The sequence below is a fragment of the Phodopus roborovskii genome, unplaced genomic scaffold (genome assembly GCF_943737965.1).
Source record: "Phodopus roborovskii unplaced genomic scaffold, PHOROB, whole genome shotgun sequence".
Taxonomy (NCBI): Eukaryota; Metazoa; Chordata; class Mammalia; order Rodentia; family Cricetidae; genus Phodopus; species Phodopus roborovskii.
In genome coordinates, this window is record NW_026126416.1 from 33,780,501 (window position 1) to 33,800,950 (window position 20,450).

At 41.5% G+C, this 20,450-nt stretch overlaps 1 protein-coding gene across 3 annotated transcripts in view; it reads left to right on the top strand.

Annotated features, from left to right (window-relative positions):
* Ino80 (INO80 complex ATPase subunit) overlaps positions 1-20,450 on the top strand; it is a 102,148-nt gene that overhangs the window by 76,234 nt on the left and 5,464 nt on the right. For 2 of the 3 annotated variants that reach the window (XM_051183661.1, XM_051183663.1), the window contains 6 exons: positions 7,065-7,137; positions 16,696-16,854; positions 17,428-17,530; positions 18,326-18,414; positions 19,515-19,670; positions 19,899-20,058. In XM_051183661.1, coding sequence (XP_051039618.1) covers positions 7,065-7,137; positions 16,696-16,854; positions 17,428-17,530; positions 18,326-18,414; positions 19,515-19,670; positions 19,899-20,058 — 740 coding nt within the window. The remainder of the gene's footprint in view (positions 1-7,064; positions 7,138-16,695; positions 16,855-17,427; positions 17,531-18,325; positions 18,415-19,514; positions 19,671-19,898; positions 20,059-20,450) is intronic. The other variant, XM_051183662.1, reaches the window with a different exon arrangement.

The window sequence follows — 20,450 nt, forward strand, 5'->3', positions numbered from 1 at the left end:
GTGTGTGTGTGTGTGTGTGTGTGTGTGTGTGTGTGTGTTGATATATATGTTCCTATGTGTTTGTGGAAGTCAACATTACATGTCTTCCTCACCAGTTTGCTCTCCACTGACTCACTAAACTTGGAGATTACGATTGGACACGAGTAGCTAGATATCAAGATCTAGGTATCCTTTCTCTGCCTCCCCTGCTCCAGGGTTACAGGTGTGCACCACCACAGCAGCTAGTACCTACTATTCTCAGAGTTTGCCAAGTCTGCTTAGAGTGATTCAGATCAAAGAAAGAGAATACTAATACTAATATGAAATATGATATGGCTAGGTATCCTTGACTGTCCTAGAACTGGCTCTGTAGACCAGAATGGCCTTGAGTTTGCAGTGATCCTTTGCCTCTTCTTGAATGATGGAAATACAGGCATAAGTTAAACACACACAGCCATTTTTTTTTTCCCCCCTCACAACATCAGTGCCTACTATTTTGGAAAGGGAAGGTATTTCTTTTTTGAGGTGAGGATAGAGACAAGGTCACAGGTAATGTATGCTGACTTTATCTCTTGATACACCTGCCTCCACCTCTGGAGTTCTAGGACTACAGGCATTGCTACTTACAGCAATATAAGGATTGATGCATATGAGTGAGGACTCCCAAAGAAGAGAATATTGGTGTCTATGGAAAAAAATGTTTGCAAGGCTACATGTTAGGCTAAAAGACACAGCTCAGTGATAGAGTGCTCGTGTAGCATGTGCAAGACAAGTGCCAGCAGTAGCTACCTCAGAATTTGCTTAGAGTTTATTTTAATTTGTTGTTGCATTTCATTTCCTATGCACTTTCTGGTATTATAGATACAGAACAATGTGACAAATTGCAGTAGAGTTCAATCTGTCCTATTCGGAGTTCTCAGTCACAGTACCTCTACGAGCTGCTAATGAGACTATGAAATTTCAACTACAGCATGTTAAATTTGGGGGTTTACAAAAGCCATTACTGCCTTGCATGCTACTTGCTTCTAATTGTGCTAAGCAGAGTCTAGTGACTGCTGTCCTCAAAGAGAAAGCCCCATTCTTCTGCAGATCTGTTATACCCCTTTTTTATATTCAGGGAATTGAGATATGTAGTAGAAGGGCTGGAGAGATGACATAGTGATTAAGAGTGTTGACTGCTCTTCCAGAGGACCTGAGTTCGATTCCTGTCCCCCAAGTGGTGGCTTGCTACAGCCTATAACTCCAGGCTCAAAGAATCTGACACCCTCTTGTGGCTTCTTAGGGTAATGCATATACTTGGTACACTGACTTACATACAGGCTAAGCACATTTTTTTTTTTTTCGTTTTTATTTTCCAAGACAGTTTCTGTGTATAACAGCCCTGTGTCCTAGAACCTACTCTGTAGATCAGGCTGGCCTCAAACTCACAGACATCTACCTGCTTTTGCCTCCTGAGTGCTGGATTAAAGATGTGCACCACCCCATCCAGCTAAAATCTTAAAAATAATTTAGACCTTACAGTGTGAATAAGAATGGTTCTGAATTTCTGAACTTTAGTTACATCTCCAGTTAGTATTTACCTTTTTAATTCTAGCTATTCATGTTTATTAATTTCAGTTTTATTTGTTTATTGTCCTACTTGTTTGTTTGCTTTCTTGAACAGATCTCTTAGAGCCCGTATCTTTGAATGGCTGATAGTCTTGTTTCATTTGAGGCAGGGTCTCTCGATATAGCCTAAATTTGCCTGAGATTTGTGACATGTTGACCATCTGGTCATGTCAGCTATTCTAGCTGACCAAATTCCAGAAGTGGGAAGGGATAGAAGGGGGGGGGCCAGAGAGAGAGAACATGTACTTGGAGGCCATAGGTCAATGTCAAGTGTCTTCCTCTGTCACTCTTCACCCCCCCCCCAAAGGTCTCTCATTGAGCCTGGAACTTACTCTTGGTACTTGTCAGCTGTCCAGCAAGCCCTGGGATCTACCTGTCTCTGTGTACCAGTACTGGTTCTGGGAATACAGAGGTGTCACTGCACCCTGCTCTTTGTGTGGATTTTAGGGAATTCAAACTCAGATCCTTGTCCTCATACTAACTCAGCAGCCACTTACACATTGAGCTATCTCTCTAGCCATTTCTTTCAGTGTTGAGGTTTTGTTTGTTTTGTTTTATTTATTGTTGTACTTTGTTTTGGGGGGTCTTGATATGCAGCCCAAACTGACCCAGAATTCAAAGTAATCCTCAGCCTCCTTGGTGCTGAAATTATAGGCATGAAGGCTCATACTCATCTAATTTCCTAACTAATTTAGTAAGAAGAGTTCATTGAGCAGGCCCAGTAGCGCCAGTCACTTTGAAAACTTTCTTGGAGGGGCTGGAGAAGGCTTGGCCTGTTAAGAGCACTTGGTGTTCTTGCAGAGGATCCAGCACTCACAACTCTCCTTAACTCCAATTCCAGGAGGTTCCAGTGCTCTCTTGTGGCCTCTAAAGGCAGTAGAAATACATATACTGCGTTAGCAAGTTTCCCACATAAGATGTTTTCAGCTTGTAAGTCAGAGTGGCATCTTAAAATAGAGAAAAAGACAGGTGTTTTTCAAAACAAAAAGGCATGCTTTGCCAAATATTTTCATTATTATTAGTGAAAAGACATCAAAAGAAAAAAAAATTGCAGTTTCAACTCAAAAGCCCTGTGGCTCAAAGGTCAGCCAGAGTAAACAAGAGCTCCTATAAAAAGCGATTTACATTCCCTTCATACAAGACTTATTTATGAGGGATCCTTCCAGGAAAAAGTCTGGCTGAGACTAAAGACTGTTTGGCCAGGATGTCCTGGCAGCGTCTAGAACATGTGACCAGTATGTGATCCCAGGAGCCATTCACAAGGTCTTTGCTCTGTGATGAGTTAGTTGGCCTTTGCCCCCCTTCTTTCTGCCCCTTGGCCTTACCAGATAGATTTCCTCCTCTCCCTGCACCCCAGATGTCTGGCCAGCAAGGGCAACTCTTTGGAAGACATGGGGGAAAATGACTGTAGCGTGGGTTTTGTTGCTTTTTTTCTTCAGAGTGAGTATTGTGATTACTTCAGTGTCTTCTTACATTCTGCCGCATTTTCAGTCATTTCAAGAAGCTTCACTCCCATCCATTCATGCCTAGCACTGCTTGGGCATTTTGGTGCAAAGGGGACTTAGTGAAATGTTTAAAAAAGGTGCAATTGAGGCCAAGGTGTACCTGTGCAATGTGGGTTTTCATAGACTCTTTACTCCACCCCCTTGGAGCTTGCTGTTCAGCAAGCCTTGAGCATCACTCCTCTCAGCCCCTAGAGGGCAGTCAGACTACACTGTTGCCTTCTTGGAGTTTGTCTTGTCTAATCAGAACTTTTAAAAACCGAAGTATATTAAGTAAAACAGAATTTCTCAGCAGTTGTAGATATTTTATTTATGATAATCTTACAATACAGAATGGAAACGAACTCAGGATGATTAAATCACATTGATTGATTTTGGCTATACTAAGTATGTATGGCCAGAAGCTGTCTTTTCAGTACACATTTCAGTACACATGAAAGAAGCATTTTCTCCCTGTCATTGGTAGTGATCACTTACAGTTCTAGTGTTCTGGGGGCAGAGGCAGTCCATGGCAAGTCTGAGGCCAGCCAGGGTTCCACAGCACAATGTGGGCAAGACAGTTTTTTTCCACGACTGTAGTTCTAAGTTTTTGTGTTAATTTATTTCACTGAGTGGCGTGGCGTGGCGTGTCCCCTGCCCTGTTTACAGTGCGCTTACTGTATCTGGGTCTGATTCCTTCTGCCCTCCAGATCACTAGGACTGGAGTGTGTGATCTCCCCACTGCTCCCTGTTCTTTGTCTTCGCAGCTGCCTTCTGCTCTTCTGTCACATACCTAGTTACTTTCTCTGCAGTCTACCTGGTGTTCTTATGCGAGGCTTCTTGGGAATTACCTGCTGAAAGCCCTTGGCATCCATCGGTGGATATCACACAGGTGTTAGAGCAGGAGAGGATATTATATGGAGTCAGAGCAGTCTCAGTGCTCAAGTGAAATAATAGGGCATTCTTGAGACACTAGTTGGTCCCTAAATGCTTAGTTGATTTTTATTTGAAACCTTATTGTTGTTCTTCCTAGAATCACATCTCTTGTGGCATCCACATTTCTATTTACATTAGCCTGTGTCCCTGGGAAAATGCACTTGTAAACTGGCAAATAACCCTGCAGTTGTTGTTTGCTATGTGTTTTAATCATAAAATTGATGTTATAAATTAAACTTCTGAAATATTATAATGAACAAATTTAAAGATTAAAAAGGAAAACAGAAAGCCTGGTATGGTGACCACACCTATAATCCCAGAACTCTGAGGCAAGAGTATTACTATGAGTCAAAGGCCAGCCTGTGCTACAGAGTAAGAAAGAACCTATATCTAGTAAGTTAAATGAGTCATCAGCTTCTTATATTAACTTCCATCTCTGAATCACATATTTTAGAAGTGTAATTCTTCCTTCTTTTGCTTTCCTTTTTTTTTTTTTTTTTTTTTTTTTTTTTGGTTTGTTTGTTTGTTTGTTTTAAAACAGGGTTTCTTTGTGTACTCGGGGGCTGGCCTGGAACTAGCTTTCTAGACCAGGCTCACCTGGAACTCACAGAGATCTACCTACCTCTGCCTCCTGAGTGCTCTGATTAAAGTCATGCACCACCACCACCCAGCAAGTATATTTCTTCATAATAACCTCAGCAGTTAAGAGCAGTGGCTACTCTTCCCAGGACCCACTTGGCAACTCACAACCATTTATAACTTAAGTTCCATGGATCAGATGCTCTTTTCTGGTTTGTAGGCATATATGCAGACAAAATACCCATATACATAAAATAAAAAATAAAGTCTTGCCAGGTGGTGGAGGCAGGCAGATCTGTGTGAGTTCAAGGCCAGTCTAGTCTCTTTAGAGCAAGTTCCAGGAAAGGCTACAAAGCTACACAGAGAAACTGTCTTGAAAAACAAAACAGAAGTCTTAAAGTGAGAGTGTAGGCTGCAGTTTGAAGAAAGCCATGCAGACTGAACTTCCAGTTGTGGTTCTCACTGCGCACAAAAAAATTAACAGCTTGATTTAACAGACCCTCAAATTTTCACTAGTAATCTTTTAATGGATTGTTAGAATTGCTTTGGAATTCGAGAACATGAAAATAAAAGATTATCTTGGGCTATGCTTAGGATATCTGCAGGAACTAGGCTGTAGTTGAGCACCTGTTTGTTTATAAACACTACAGTGAAAAGCTCTTGTGATCTGGCTTGGGCCTTTTTTAATTTGGCAGGTAATTTTTTGCCTAATAAGTGACATAGCATCTGCTGCTTTGTAATTCTTTCTTTAAAAGGACTTAGAATGTAAAAGGAATCAAAGTTGTATCTTCTTGTTTCTTTGTAAGGACTGACTTGGCCTTATCTAAAAGTACATCCATTCTAAATGTGGCACAGCTTAGTGGCACAGAAGTCATGACCAGACCTGGATTCCCGATGTGTGCTTATTTTTCTAAGTTGCATCATCTTAAAGTCGATGCTTTAAAGCCAGTGGATACCAGCATTCATTCGCCAAGCCTAATGTAACAGCCAGGATCCCGATCCCAGAAACTGTCCTCTGACCTCCACACCTCCACTCTCTTGATGTGGCACATGTGAGCATTCATTCACTCTCTCTTACACACACACACACACACACACACACACACACAAAATCTTTAAAACTGTTAGAATTCTGTTCTGATTTGCTGCCTCTGTGTGATCCAGGAATACTTTGACTAGTTAAAATTGGGGGCTAATGAGATGGCTTGGTGGTAAAATAGCTCCTGCCAAGCAGGCCTGGTCACCTGAGTTTGTTCTGTTCCCTGGAACCTAGGGTGGAATGAGGCAATTGACTTCTGAAAGTCATTCTCTGACCTACACACATACATGCATGTGCCACATGCACACGTCATACACACACACTCTCTCTAATAATAATAAATTACTTTAAAAATAGGGCTGTCACTCCCAGCACTCAGGAGACAGAAGCAAACAGATCTCTGTAGATAGCTTGAGGTTAGCTTGATCTGCATAGTCCCAGGACAGCCAGGGCTATACAGAGAGAGAAAAGATTTAAAAAAAAAAAGGGGGGGGGGCTATTGGGAGACTGAGAGATTGTTCAGTTGGTAAAGTGCTTTCTACTCAAGCATGAAAACTTGAGTTCAGATCCTGGTATGAAAGCACTTGATGATAATCCCAGTGCTGGGAAACCCTGCTGCTTGCTAGCCAGCTAGCCTAGCCAGTCCATGGGCTTTAAGTTCACTGAGAAAGCCTGTTTCACAAAATAATAGAAAAAAAAAAAAAAAGTAGAAACACCCGGTGTGATCTCTGACCTCCAGAAAACAGGCTGGGAATAGTGTCACATATCTTCCAGCACTCAGAGGCAGGGGTTTCTGAATTCAACGCCAGCGTGGTTTACATCTCAAGTTCCAGGCCAGGCATGAGTACATAGTTAAAACCTTGTCTCAAGGGGGGAAAGTGTACTAATGGAAATTTTAGGCTCAGTGCAACCCTGTAATCTGAGCACTTGGATGATGGAAGTCAGAGGACCAAAACTCCAGGGTCAGCTACATAGCAAGTACTAGTCTAGCCACAGATACAAGAAAGGATCTCAGAAGAAAGCTATTGGACTGAAAGTGTAACTCAGAGGTAGCATGATTGCCGAGCATGTACGGACAGATTCCTAGGTTCGATGCCCAGGAGCACCACAAGAAAGAGAAGCCAGTGTATGTGATATAACAGAGGTCTGTTTCTATAGTGACATTTTTCTATTATATCAGCTTCATGTTTGTACTTTATTGCACAAATATCAGTCAGGTATTTGTGTGGCAGCAAAAAAAAGCTTATGTGCAGACTGGAAGATGACTCATCATTTGAATTTTAAAGACAAAACACCTTTGCAGTGTCTCAAGAAAGCATCAGTCAGGTGCTGTTATCTCCAGTGCTCTTTCTAGCACTAGATTCTGTTTTTAGAAGTTTCTCTCTATTCCCACATTGCATTATTCCTTTTCTTCCTAACATGTTCTTCCCCCTTTTCTTTAGGAATGACATCTTTGTGTTTCTGTTAAGCACACGAGCTGGAGGACTGGGTATCAATCTCACGGCTGCAGATACAGTAAGTGATTTGAGACAGCATGATGCATTGGCTATACAGGGCTCTCATAAATATTTCACTCATTGAGCATTTTACTTTTTCTCTTTGTTTTCCTGTCCATTTCTCTGGATTTCTTTACACATTAATTCAATAGAAAGTTAAGGAATTGCTTACTATGTGTCAAGTACTTTTCCTGACAGTTGCTGGATAAATCAATGAAAATAAATGAGGTGGGGGTGGCCAAGCAATCCAGTCAGATTTGTTTGAGGAGCACTAACTAAACAAATGAGAAAAATTGTTTTATGTTGAAAATATGTGGTTTTATTACTGGGAAAGGTAATGTTTTTGTGTTCTGAACTTCAGGAACTGTTTTGATATCAATGACCTTGATAATTTAAAAGAAATAAACCGGGTGGTGGTGGTGCACACCTTTAACCCCATAACCCCAGTGCTTGGGAGGCAAATACAGGTAGATATCTAGTTCGAGGCCAGCTTCATTTACAGCGTTAGTTCCAGGACAGCCAAGGCTGCACAGAGAAACCCTGTCTCGAATATACACCTCCCCCCCCAAAAAAAAATAATATTTTAGCGAAATTTTCCAACCTTTCACTCCCAGTCTCCTGGTAAGAAAGCTTAAGCCTCTGAGGGGAAAGGAAAGAGCTTTTGGTGTGAATCTCAGCATTATTCCGTGGATTCAAATGTGTCAATTGTAGTCATATTTAAATTGAAAACTGTGTAAGTAGAAAATGTTTTATAAAAGGCATGATTCTAAAAATGACACTCAGTGTGGCTATTGTGTGTCAAAATCCACACAAGTGTGTGGAAGGTTCAGGTTCTTGAGATCATGGAGAAATGAGGGTCAGGGTGATGAAAAGGCCTCAGGAAACTGAGTGCCGGAGTTGGAATTCAATCCCGTGTCTCAGTCTCCACTAAGTTAGGCCCAACTTTTCTCTATTAACCTTAGTATCCTCAAGCTGGGTGCCTTGAAGAATGAAAATCAAATACTATGGGAGTGCTAGTTATCAACCATAAGATTCAAAATTGCCTTGCTTACTACCAAGTGGGATAGAATGTAAGGGCCTGAGGACTGTTGCCATAGCTGGATAGAAAGTATACCAGCCTGCCATATAGTGGAAGGCTGACTGTGAGCTGTTCATGTGGTTACTCTGATGTGGTTGCTCTAATGTGTCCTTTACATGACAGAAATTCACCCTTGACCATGTTTTTCCTTCCTTCCTTTCTTCCTTCCTTCCTTCCTTCTGTCCTTCCTTCCTTCCTTCCTTCCTTCCGTCCTTTTTTTTAGATGTCATATAGAACCAACAGTTACACATTTGTCAGTTTTTCAACTAGTTGATCTTTGAGCACATATACCTCTTGATCCAAATCCATTCTTGGCTCTGATGACAATGTAGTGCAGCTTGTTTGTAACCTTTTTTACTGAAAGTGCTTCTTAAAACTCCTGTCCATGGCTTATGAGCCTTTTCACTACAGCCTGTTTCTGACTTGCCAGATCCTTCTCCTTCTAGAAGTAAATAACTGACTTGAAAATTTTAGAGTATACCATTACATATATTACACTGTGTTATTCGTTACCTGAGACTAGATCAGCATGTTCTGAGCTACCTTTTCCACCTAGTAAATAAACTTCTGCTTGTATTTCAAAATCCTAGTCCAGTATCACTCCTTCCTAGTCCCTTCCCTCTATTCAATCATGTTCAATTGTAAGTAATTAGTGTATATGCCAGGCTTTGACCTTCCTCATCAGGAGAGAGGAAGCACTTTCTAATGCCTGGACCAGTTCTTTTATTTGGTCATTTACTCATTGAACAAATTCTTAGTGTGTATCAGGCAAAGGCACTAAGAATTCAACGTTCAATAAAATGAAGTTCTCTTTTTCTCCTAGTAATTACATTGCTAGTTGTGGTAGTTTATACAGTGTAAACAGAAGAACTAATTTAAATGTTATAATAAAAAATACAACAGTGAAAGTTGGTAGAAGGACCCAAGTTGCTATTTCATATGGGATGTTAAAGCCTCTCTAATGGATGACATTTACACCAAGATCTAGAGAGTGAGAAAGCAAGCCATGAGTTAGTCTGGCAGAAAGAAAACACTTCAGGCAGAGGAGGTAAGTCTAGGGTCCTGGACTAAGAACTTGGTTGGCACAATCAAGCAACAGCAAGGAGTAGAGAGTTGGTAGAACAGAATTAGTGAAGGAGTGCAGTGTGCCACACAAGCACATCGTGCAAGACTTGACAGGTGATGCCAAGACTCTGAGATAGGAGAGTACAAGAATTTGGACAAAGGATTACCTTGGGCTAGCTTGGGGATTTTATTTTGTTTAGGACAGAATTTCACTATATTGTTCAGGCTGTCATCACACTAAGGGGCTCAAATGATTCCCCTCTGCCTCAGCCTCCCCAAAGTCAAATGCCTGACTCAACCTGGGTTTTAAACATGTCCCTCTGGGGGCTTAAGAGATGGCTCAGTAGTTAGAGGCTCTTACTCAAGCATTCCCAGCACCCACATGGTTGCTCATAGCCTTCTGTAATTCCAGTTCCATGGGAGCCAACTCCTCCTTCTGACATCTTTGGGCACTAGGCATGTTCATGGTACACAGATATGTACTCAAAGCACACACACACACAAATAAATAAGGGGGGTGGAGAGATGGTACAGCAGTTAGTAGCACTGACTGCTCTTCCTAGAGGACCTGTGTTCAATTCCAAGCACCCACATTGGCAATTCACAACTGACACCCTCACAGAGACATACATGTAGGCAAAACACCAATGCAAATAAAGTATAAATTATTTAAAATAAATATTAGGGGGGGATAGAGAAACATGTCCCTCTGGCTTCTAGAATGGGTGGGGAGGGGACATGCAGAACACCATAGTGGGAAAGATGTACGTGGGGCAAACAAGAGTCTCAGACTTGAAGTGAAAGTGCTTGGAAGAAAGGCTACACCTGGAGACATAATTTGGAATCATCAGAGTCTAGATCATATCTAAGAGTGTGAAGCTAGATGAGACCCCTGCAGAAGTTCAGCATAATTAACTTTGTAAAAATGTATTCCTGGGCTGGAGAGATGACTCAGCAGTCGAGAAGATTTGGATTTGATTCCCAGCCCCCACATAGCAGCATACATATGTCTGCCTGTAAGTCCAGTTCCAGGGGATCTGATGCCCTCTTCTGACCTGGGCAGGCACCAGGCATGCATGCATGTGATACACAGAAATACATGTGTGCAGAACATTCATGTACATAAATAAGTCTAAAAAAATTTTTTAAGAACAAATGTTCTTAGCTTAACTGTCTTTGGTTTGGTCTGTGAGGGGACTACCTAACCCTTTGGCTTCTCTGGGCCACATTGGACAAGGAATTATCTTTATCAATGCATTAAACACACAAACAGAACAAAGTCTTATCAGTAACATTCACTTTATCTGCCACCACAAAGCAACAAAAGGTCTACATATAGGACTTGTAAACACCAAGTATCTCATTTGAAAAGGCTTTTTAAATTATTAAGTTGGCACCAAGTTTGTAGTCATTATAAAAAGTATAGAATATAAATACATAATGAACTTTTAAAAGTAAAGTAAAAGTAAATAGAGCAACATAAAACGAATGAGCCATTTGACACTATTTAAAAAAACCAGTGCTTCTCTTCTGGTTTGATGAGGAAATTGGATGAGTTCCTGGGCTGCTCATCGAATGTTTCATTTCTAATTCATTTGCACATGTGTGCTTCATTGGGAAAAGACTTGATGTCTTAATGATTGAGGAAGTGATTGTAAGCATGTGTTTGTAAACACTGGGAACTATCTAGTCCACTTGGTTACTAAAAACATGATTTTAGCAGTGATGAATGAGAGGTGATTTGTACCATGTTCTTTGTATATCTCTATGGAGTAAGGATATCCTTATGTTGATTCTTTTTTTAGGGAGGTGTTAAGAGTTGGTTTTCCGCCGTCCTGGTCCTTCAGCTGCGCCAGCCCCAAATAACACTCAGAGACACTGTATTAGATATAAAGCTGTTGGCCAGTTGCTAGTATTTCTTATTGGCTAGCTCTGTCTTAAATATTAACCCATTTCTATCTATCTAAGTATTTCCACGTGGTCTCATCTTACCGGGGAGAGGGCCTGGCATTCTACCCTGTTGGTCCTACATCTTGAAAAACCTCCCTACTTATTCCTCTCTCCTCCTAGTCTCCTAGTCCCGCCTATCTTGCTTTCCTATTGGCCAACAGTGCTTTATTCATTAACCAATACAAGAAACATATTTACAGAATGACATTTCCCATCAGGGAGATGTTGTTATACTAAACTGCCCAGATATATTTTTCTTTCTGGTTGTTTCACATGCTTACGGGTAGAGAGAGGAGCTTTTTATCGATTAGTAGCAACATATGTCCTATGTCCAATTGAGTTAGCTTTTAGATCTCCCAAGGGACTGGACTAATGTGTTCTCTTGGAAGAAACTCCCCCCACCCCAATCCTGCTTCCAGTTATTAGCCTAAATTCTCTGGTTGTTTCCTGTAGAGTTTTCCATTTCATTCCCTCATTCCTTGACCTATGTAGTTCAATCCCAGAACACCATGCCTCCCCACATGCCTGCCTGGCATGGTGTTTACTGCTTCATGAAGGTACTGTTCATAGATTTCATCTTAGTCATTGCTTGGCAGCACATTCTACATGACAGTCTTTCATCATGCCTAGCTAAATCAGCTCTAGTCCTATAATTGTTACTTGTTTGTCTCTAGACTGTCTCACTGAGCACCTGAAGTACGGGCGTCGTCTGTGTCTCAGTTGAGCACTCAATTATTGTGCCCCCCCTCCCCAGCAAACTCACAGGTCATGTCATGGTGATCCCAGTGTTCATCTATCTTGTTTGTATTTTATTCTTTTCACTCTTATTGCTTTCACCTGTTAATTTATATATATTTTGCTATTTTTCCTGTGAATTTTTTTCTTTTTCTAAACAGTATCCTGTTTTATTCTGTTCTCTTCCTAAATACATCTTTTAAGTTAATTTTCTTAGGTGTTAGTCTTCTGTTTATGAGCTCAGAAGAGCCTAAGTTGAATCAGAGATATCTAGGGGAAAAATGCAGTTATTAAGGCAGTCTTATGATTCATGGTGTAGTGGTGTCTATTGTGAAGTCGTGCAAAACCACTGTCCCAGGCTTCAACATTTCAAGAAACTCTTTTTGGCTTTGATTTTATCACGTGTGTATCATTTTTACATGTTAGATGATCCTAATGTTGAAATATTTTATTTTGTCTATGGGTGTTTTGCCTGTTGTATGTTCATGTACCACTTGCATTGGTGTCAGAAGAGGCCAGAAGGGGGTGTCAGATCCCAAGGATGGTTGTGTGCTGTTGTTTGCTATGGGCTCTGGGAATTGAATCCAGGTCCTCTGGAAGAGCATCTTTTGCAGCTAAGCCATCTTTCTTGCCCCATCCAAATCTCTTTTTTTCCCTAAATCTGTATTTCCTTACTTTACCCTTCCTGAGAATTTTAAACAGATTTTGAAAGATAGGTATGGTGGTGTGTATTGTGGAGGCAGAGTCAAGGGATCTTTTTAAGTTCAAAGCCAGCCTTGTCTACATAGTGAATTCTAGGCCTACCAGGCTGTATAGGAAGACCCTGCCTCAAAATAAAGAAATAAAGGGACTGAGGATGTAGGTCACTGGTAGAATATTTGCCCAGCTGCTAGCATGAAACAAGGTTTGACCCCCGTATCATGATGGAAAGGAGGGGTGGGAAGGTGGGTGGGTGGATGTATAGATAGGTAGATTTTCTAAAACTCTGCAGGCTCAATTTAAAATTCCTGTATGTCTTCTGATAGTTTGTGTTCCTCTACAAGTGGCAGACATTGTTTATTTCCACATCAAGTCTATAAACGTCAATTGCATTGGCCAGGATCTTGTATTTTCTTTCCCTAAGGATTTAACCCATGCCAAAATTAAGGAATCATGCTTCATATAAAAGCCAGACCAGGACAGCAGTGGTGGCGCATGCCATGATCAAGTAGGCTTCATCCCTAAGATGCAGGGGTGGTTCAACATAGGAAAATCCATCAATGTAATCTACCGTATAAACAAACTGAAAGAAAAAAGCCTAATAATGGTCATCTTACTAGACGCTGATAAAACCTTCCACAAAATTCAATACCCCTTCATGATAAAGGTCTTGGAGAGAGCAGAAATACAAGGAACATACCTAAACATAATAAAGACAATATACAGCAAGCAACAGCCAACGTCAAACTAAATGTTGCGAAACTCAAAGTGATCCCACTGAAACCAGGAACAAGACAAAGCTATCTGTCCACTCTCTCCATGTCTATTCAATATAGTACTCTCAAGTTCTAACTAGAGCAATAAGACAACAAAAGGAGACCAAGAGGATACAAATTGGAAAAGAAGAAGTTAAACTTTTCACTTTTTGCTGATGATAATGGTAGTTTACATAAGTGACTTCAAAAATTCTACCAGGGAACTCCTACATCTGATAAACACCTTCAGTAATGTAGCAGGATACAGGATTAACTCAAGAAAAATCAGTAGCCCTCCTATATACAGATGATAAACAGGCTGAGGAAGAAATCAAGAGAAACAGCACGTTTCACAATAGCCACAAACAATATAAAATATCTTGTGGTAACTCTAACCAAACAAGTGAAAGACCAATATAACAAAAACTTTAAATCTTTGAAGAAGACATCAGAAAATGGAAAGATCTTCCATGCTCTTGGATATGTAGGATTAACATAGTAAAGGCAATCTTACCAAAAGCAGTCTACAGGTTCAATGCAATACCTGGCACAGACCTCGAAAGGACAATACTCAACATCATATGGAAAAACAAAAACCCAGGATAGCCAAAACAATCCTGTACAATAAAGGAACTTTTGGAGGCATCACCATACCTGACTTAAACTCTACTATAGAGCTACAGTAATGAAAACTGTGGTATTTATTCTCAAACAGACAGGGGAGTCAATAGAATCTAATCAACTTTATATCAAGCCACACACCTATGAACACCTGATTTTTGACAAAGAAGCTAAAATTATAAAATGGAAAAAAGAAAGCATCTTCAAATGGTGCTGGCATAACTGGATGTCAACATGTTAGAAGAATGCAAATAGATCCATATCTAATGCCATACACAAAACTCAAGTCTAAATGGATCAAAGACCTCAACATAAAACCAACCACACTGAACCTCATAGAAGAGAAAATAGGAAGTAGCCTTGAACACATTGGCATAAGAGACAACTTCCTAAATAGAACACTAGTAGCACAGACACTGAGTAACATTGAATAAATGGGTCCTCCTAAAACTGAAAAGCTTCTGTAAAGCAAAGGACAAAATCAACAAGACAGAACAGCAGCCTACAGAATGGGAAAAGATATTCACCAACCCCACATCTGACAGAGGACTGATCTCTAAAATTTACAAGGAACTCAAGAAACTAGACATCAAAAGACCAAATAATCCAATTTAAAAAAAAAGGGGGGGGGGTAACAGATCTAAAAAGAGAACGTCCAAGAGAGGAATGTCAAAGGGCTGAAAGACATTTAAGGAACATCCTTAGACATCACAGAAATATAAATCAAAACTCTGAGATACTATCTATCTTACACCTGTCAGAATGGCCAAGATAAAAAAATTGATGACAGTTTAAGCTGGAGAATGGGAAACACTCCTCCACTGCTGGTAGAAGTGCAAACTTGTGCAGCCCCTTTGGAAATCAGTATGGTGGTTTCTCAGAAAACTGGGAATCATCTACCTCAAGACCTACCAATACTACTTTTGGTCATATACTCAAAGGATGCACACTCATACCACAAGGATATTTGCTCATCTATGTTCATAGCAGCATTATTCATAATAGCCAGAACCTGGAATCAACCTAGATGCCCTTCAACCAAAGAATGGATGAGGAAAATGTAGTACATTTATCCAGTTGAGTACTCAGCAGTAAAAACAATGACATTTTTTTTTTAATTTGCCTCAAATGGACAGAACTAGAAAAAGCCATCCTGAGTGAGGTAACCCAAACCCAGAAAGACAAATATAATATGTACTCACTCATAAGTGGATATTAGACATAAAGCAAAAGTTGACCAGCCTACAGGCCACAACTCCAAAGAACCTAGTTAACAAACAGGACCCCTAAGAGAAACAGACAGAGATCCACCTAGGAAAGGGAAAAAGACAATATCTCTTGAATAAATTGGGGAGGGGGGAGGAAGGAAGTGTGGGGGGGAGAGAAATGTATAGTTCAATTAACAAAAAGAATGGCAACAAAGACCATGTCTAGGCATTAGTAGCTCATACCTTTAATCCCAGCGCTCGGGAGGCAGAGGCAGGTGAATTTCTGTGAATTCCAGGCCAGCCTGGTCTACAAAATGAGTTCCAGGATAGCCAGTGCTATTACATAGAGAAAATGTCTTGGGGGGCTAAGGGGGAGCAGAAGAGGGAAGCAAAACCAGGCAGGTGTGGTGACATACATCTTTAATCCCAGAACTTGAAAGATGGAGACAGGAGGATCACAAGACTACTCAGTGGACTCAAGGCTAGCCTGTATTACATAGAAAAAGACCTTGTCTGAAGAAAAAAAAAAAAAGAGAGAGAGAGAGAGAGAGAAATATCAAAACAAAAAGGACATCATTTAAAAAAAGCCAGTGAAGTGTTTCAAGTAATACATCCAAAAGCATTAAGATGCTGGTGCCATAGCCAGGCATAGTAGTGCGTACCTATAATTCTACCACTCATGAGACAGAGGCAAAATGATCACCATAAGCTCAAGGGTAGCCTGATCTGCATAATGACATCCTATATCAAAAAATAAAAGCAGGAAGCTGGAGAGATGGCTCAGTGGTTTTTCTAGAAGCTACTGTTCTTCTAGAGGACGTTGGTTCTATTCCCAGCACCTACATGGCTGCTCATAGCCATCTGTAACATTGGTCCCTGGAGATCCAACGCTCTGTACAGAAGTAAATTGTTTATGAGTAATATTTAGCGCTCAGGAAGTAGAGACTTAAGGATCAGTATTCAGGGTCATCCTTAGCTACATAGCAAATTCAAGGCCAGCTTTAGTTCCATGAGATGGGGTCTATTTTATCTCTCCCCTCCATTTTAATTTTAAGTGTGTGTGTGTGTGTGTGTGTGTGTGTATGTATGTATATATGTATGTATGTATGTGTTTGCATGCATACCCCTGAAGGCTACGCTTGTCAGATCCTCTGGAACTGGGGTTGTAGGAGGTTATCAGCCTCCTGTTGTGTACTGGGAATAAAACCCCAGTCCTCATCCTCTTAATCACTGAGCCTTCTCTTCAGTCCATACTTCCATCTTTTCAATGAAAACTGTGGAGAGACCACAAGCATGCTGGTCCTCTAAGGACCTACTTTCTCATCACCACATAAACAACAGAAAAGAAGTCTGGCCTGGCTACTACCAGTGTTTACAGATGGGTGGATGGCTGTACTGCACACAGAATTTCTATCCTGCACTCAGAGTACATCAGTCTTTGTTGTATTCTCTTCTTGCCTATGCAGGTGATTTTCTACGATAGTGACTGGAACCCCACTGTAGACCAGCAGGCCATGGATAGGGCCCACCGCTTAGGGCAAACAAAGCAGGTCACTGTGTACCGACTCATCTGTAAAGGCACAATTGAGGAACGCATTCTGCAGAGAGCTAAGGAAAAGAGTGAGGTAAGCAAGGGGAAGGACAGAATCGTGCTGCAATAAATGGATATGAATTGATAATTTGCCTTCTGGGTAAGGGTGTTGAATCCTCTAGAACTGGAGTCACAGACAGTTGGGAGCTGCCACATAGGTGCAGGGATTGAACTCACATCTTCTGGAAGATCAGTCAGTGCTCTTAACCTCTGAGCCGTCTCTTAAGCCCCCATTTTAAGATTCTTGTCTTTCATTAGTCGTGGTAAACATCAGAGCCTTTAGGCAGTATGCTCATATCCACACTGACACTGGAGGGCCTGTGTGTGGCAGTGTTAGTCTTAGAGGAGGAAGGCTAATGTTTCAGTCTGCCTTAGTTTGCCCACGTCTTGCCTTAGTTAGTGCCAGACTAACTATTGCTATTAATAGTCCTGAACAAAAGAACCCAAATTGTCCTTTCCTTGGGACTCGTATTGTGGAGGAGTCAGCCATGTGAACAAGGTAGTAAAGCCAAAGCCTCCCTTTGGAACTGGTTCAGAGGGAAAGTTCTGGATGTTTGCTGCATGGGAATGGATACCTGGTGATGACATCTTAATTCACTTTGTGCAGATTCAGCGAATGGTGATTTCTGGTGGAAACTTCAAACCAGATACCTTGAAACCCAAAGAGGTGGTTAGCCTTCTTCTAGATGATGAAGAACTGGAAAAGAAATGTACGTACTCTGGCAGCTAGCACTCTGTCCTCCTCAGACTCACAGATGAGCGCTGTGTATGCCAAGGCCAGAATTTATTTTTATTTTAAATTTTGTATGTGTGTTTATTTGTGTACTTAAATATGTATGTGTGTGCATGCACACAAGCATGCACGTGTGTGGTAGAAGATAACCTGCAGAGTATTGTGGTTACTTCCCACTCTGTGGGTTCTAAGTTCAAATTCAGGTTGTCGGGTTTGTCACCAAGTACCTTTATCTGGTGAGCCCTCCCACTGAAACAGAGAAATATTTTATGCAGAATTTCAACAGCAAGCTGCTATAGCCATAAAGACCTTCCACCTAGATTTGTACTGAGTTTTGGATTACCCTATGAGTTCCTGTGAGCATGTCCACAGCCCCACATCTAAGAATAAGCTCTTTTCAAGTAGGAAAGAAAAGGAAAGCCACAATAATTAAATGGAATCCTGGTTTAAACCTAAAAGCTGTTATGACACCAATAATTACTGTTTCTGAAGTTAGGAAAACACCAGTATTTTTCTTTCCATTTCAAGACAGTTTCTCTGTGTAGCCCTGGCTGTCCTGGAACTTGCTCTGCAGACCGGGCTGGCCTCGAACTCACAGAGATCTACTTGCCCCAGGAATCCCATCTCTGCCTCTCAAGTACTGGATTAAAGTTATGAAACAACATTAATATGTTTCTTAAACAACACAAAATTACACCTTAGGGACCACTAGAGGATACAGCCCAAAATTTCAGAGGATAAAAGGTTAAGCGTTTTTGTACTTTCTTGGTAGTGAGACTACGGCAGGAGGAGAAACGGCAGCAGGAGGAGACCAACCGAGTGAAAGAACGAAAACGCAAGCGGGAAAAATATGCAGAGAAGGTATCTCCAGACTGGGATTGGACAGGGCCTGGCGAGGCTTGGGATGAGTTTCAGAAGTACGAAAAAGGCTTTGGGTCATGTGTGTGCACACATATTTGTATATACGTGGTAAACTGTGGCCTGCGTGTAGAGATCGGAGAACAACTGTGAAAGTTGAGTTTCTCCCTCCATCGTGTGGGTTCTGAGGATTAATGTCAGGTCTTCCAGATTGGCAAGCAGGTGCTTTTATTTGCTGAACTATGTTACTAATCCCATCTGTATGATTTGAAACAGTTCTGTGATGATACACATTTAATGAGGTCAAACACATCAATTGTAGAGCTGTTCCTTTTCACAGACCCTAGTTAGGTCACAGTTGGACTAGGATCTGTCTGTCAGTGATAACTGATGGCTAAGGCGATGTTACTTACATAACTAGCTTTTATAAAACATTTTGGGTTTTTTTGAGACTGTTTGCCTACATAGCCCTGGGTGAATTGGAACTCACTGTGTAGATCAGGCTAGCCTGGAACTCCAAAAATCCTCCTGCCCCAGCCTCAGGAGTATGCTGCTACTCTTGACTTTTTTGAATGTTTTTAGACAGGGTTACTCTTGTATAGCTTTGGAGCCTGTCCTGGAACTTGCCCTATAGACCAGGATGACCTTGAACTCACAGAGATCCACAGAGTTCTGAGATTAAAAGCATGCACCACCACCACTCAGGCATGCTTGACTTCATAGAATCTTTGGAAAGTACTAGCTGAGCATGGTGGCACCCACCCTTAATCCTAGCACTTGGGAGGCAGGGGTAGGCAGATGTCTCTGAGTTCCAAGCCAGCCATGACTACACAATGAGATTGTCTCCAAAATAAAAGGCTGGGGCTGGATCCCTTTGGTCATAGACCTTTGATGGTCAAAGCAATTGCAGTGGTGCAAGGGTCCCAGCCCTTGGGTAGCTGAGGCAGGGTGATGAGACCAAACTAGGAAACATAACAAGTACCAGGCTATCTGGAGCCATATAGCAAGACTCTGCCTGTAATCAGTTTATTTCCTACTCTCAGTTTTCTCTTTGGGAAAAATGCTCATGTCCTTTATGTATTTTTGACCTTTTTTCTTCCCAGAAGAAAAAGGAAGATGAATTGGATGGGAAAAGGAGAAAAGAGGGCACAAACCTCGTGATCCCATTTGTTCCTTCTGCTGATAACTCCAACCTCTCTGCTGATGGCGATGACTCCTTCATCAGTGTCGATTCCGCTATGCCCAGCCCTTTCAGTGAGGTAAGGCCCCCGAATGTCTTCATCACAGCAGTGGGGCTGCACCCTGACCCTGTGGCAGGGACATGATGCTGGACTGCTGGGCAGTGTTCGATTTCAGTCTTGTGGGAAAGGAATACATAGGACAGGCAGGCTCATCACTGAAGGCAGGCAGGAGAGACATACATGCATGTCCCCTGAGGCTATTCTCACTTGAACATGAGGATACTATCTCAGCCTTTCTGCTCCTAGATCTCCATCAGCAGTGAGCTGCACACTGGCTCCATTCCCCCTGATGAGAGCAGCAGTGACATGCTGGTTATTGTGGATGACCCAGCCTCCTCAGCTCCTCAGTCTCGAGCCACTAATTCTCCCGCTTCCATAACAGGCTCTGTCTCAGACACTGTGAATGGTAAGTAATGCTACTGTCCCCTACAGCCCTAACCTGCTCCGATACTTCCTAGGAAGCATTCATTGGTGGGGGGTGAGGTCCAGTTCTTTTCCTAAGGGACTTTTCTATTGATTTTGGTTTGGTTTGGTTTGGTTTTTTGAGACAAGGTCTCTCATGTAACTCTGGCATTCACTATATAGTGCAGGCTGACCTTAAACTCGTAAGAGATCTGCATGCCCTTAATCACAAACCCTGGGATTAAAGGCATGCACCACCACATTGGACACATTGTTATTTATTGTGTGTGCACACATGTGCAGGTCAAAGGACAGGTTATAAGAGTGGCTCTGTCCTACCACCCTGATCTTAGGGATCAAATCAGGGCATCTATCTCACAAACCCGGACACAGGAG